This window comes from Poecilia latipinna, unplaced genomic scaffold (assembly GCF_001443285.1).
Source record: "Poecilia latipinna isolate Pla-1442-1.1 unplaced genomic scaffold, P_latipinna-1.0 Scaffold1569, whole genome shotgun sequence".
Lineage (NCBI taxonomy): Eukaryota > Metazoa > Chordata > Actinopteri > Cyprinodontiformes > Poeciliidae > Poecilia > Poecilia latipinna.
Window position 1 is genome coordinate 53,904 of NW_015114185.1, and position 1,248 is coordinate 55,151.

The 1,248-nt window shown below is 40.7% G+C and overlaps 1 protein-coding gene across 1 annotated transcript in view; it reads right to left on the bottom strand.

Annotated features, from left to right (window-relative positions):
• LOC106963701 (RNA/RNP complex-1-interacting phosphatase-like) overlaps nt 1-1,214 on the bottom strand; it is a 9,001-nt gene extending 7,787 nt beyond the window's left edge. The window contains exon 1 of the mRNA XM_015058750.1: nt 899-1,214. Coding sequence (XP_014914236.1) covers nt 899-951 — 53 coding nt within the window. The 5' untranslated portion in view covers nt 952-1,214. The remainder of the gene's footprint in view (nt 1-898) is intronic.
• Between the last annotated feature and the right edge of the window lie 34 nt (nt 1,215-1,248).

Below are 1,248 nucleotides of genomic sequence, written 5' to 3' on the forward strand. Positions count from 1 at the left end.
ATGGCAGGAAATCGCATGCATTATTAGTCATTTTCATTAAATCAATGTCAAAAAGTCTTGAAACAATATTATCGTTTATCGCAATGATTTTGTAGACAATCGCTCAACAAAATTTGTTACAGGCCTAGTTGTGGTTAGTTCTTTTTCTAGACTTTAGCTCATCATTGCCTAGGTTGAGGCGTTTCATGTTTGGACTATAATTCACTGGTTTTGGATACTGTACAGCAGCTGATTAGCATCTCCAACGTTCAGACAACACCTGAACTACGAGCCCAGATCTAAGAGGAGTTGATCAGGAGGTTCCATGGAGCATAGACAGAAGGAAGAAGTGTAAACCATCTCTTCCATCCATCATAACCCAACTACATCTGCCTGGCATTCAACCACACAACCAGGCATAAATTTAAAGAGCAGCAGCAAAGCAAATAAGGTGAGAAAGCAACAACTGATGGTGTCATCCAGGACATGTTAGTGTGGAATACCATCTCTGCTTCCTAGATATTGACCTGTTAGCCCAGGGGTCTTCAACATGTTGCTACAAAAAACCTTTTCCAGTTGCTCACCAAGGGGTCAAGAACTAAAGTGGTCAATAGAATAACACAAATATAGTTAGATGATTTTACTTGACAAAAATGGTGGGAGGGCCTAGTTTGATAAGTTTACTGAATTTAAAATAATCAGATGTTTCAGTGTTTGACCTGCTGCCTTATTTATTCCTTTCTTTCTTTTAATAACTTGGTGAATTGATATGGATTTCTCATACAGGAACAGAGGAAAGCGTGTTGGTTTCTTTTCAGTTTTGATTAGATTTTCTTCCTCGTACATCCATAAAAACTTAACTAAAACCTACTGAGAACAATGAGACAGGTCTACAAGCTGCCGGGCAAATGTCTCTCACCTGTCCGGGATGTCCTCCTTCCTGCGCGGTCGGGACATGTCTTCTCGTTCCATTAAAACACTATAATTGTTATAAAAGACTATGAAACCACGTAAAACTCTGGAAACACATGGAGAAAACAGACCAGCTCCTAACAAGAGCACATTCTTCTTAAAACTCTAACAGACATCATGTTCTGTCTGTCCTCTGCTCTGTCTGTCCAGCAAAAAGGTCAGTAAAGATGTACAGCTTCCAGCTTGTCAAAAGTAAAACTGAGCTCAGCCGCCGTGGAACTGCGGGCGCATCTAACTGACGTCACAGGAAACCGCAGATGCCTCATCACCCCCTGGTGGAAAACATGAAATATTGCT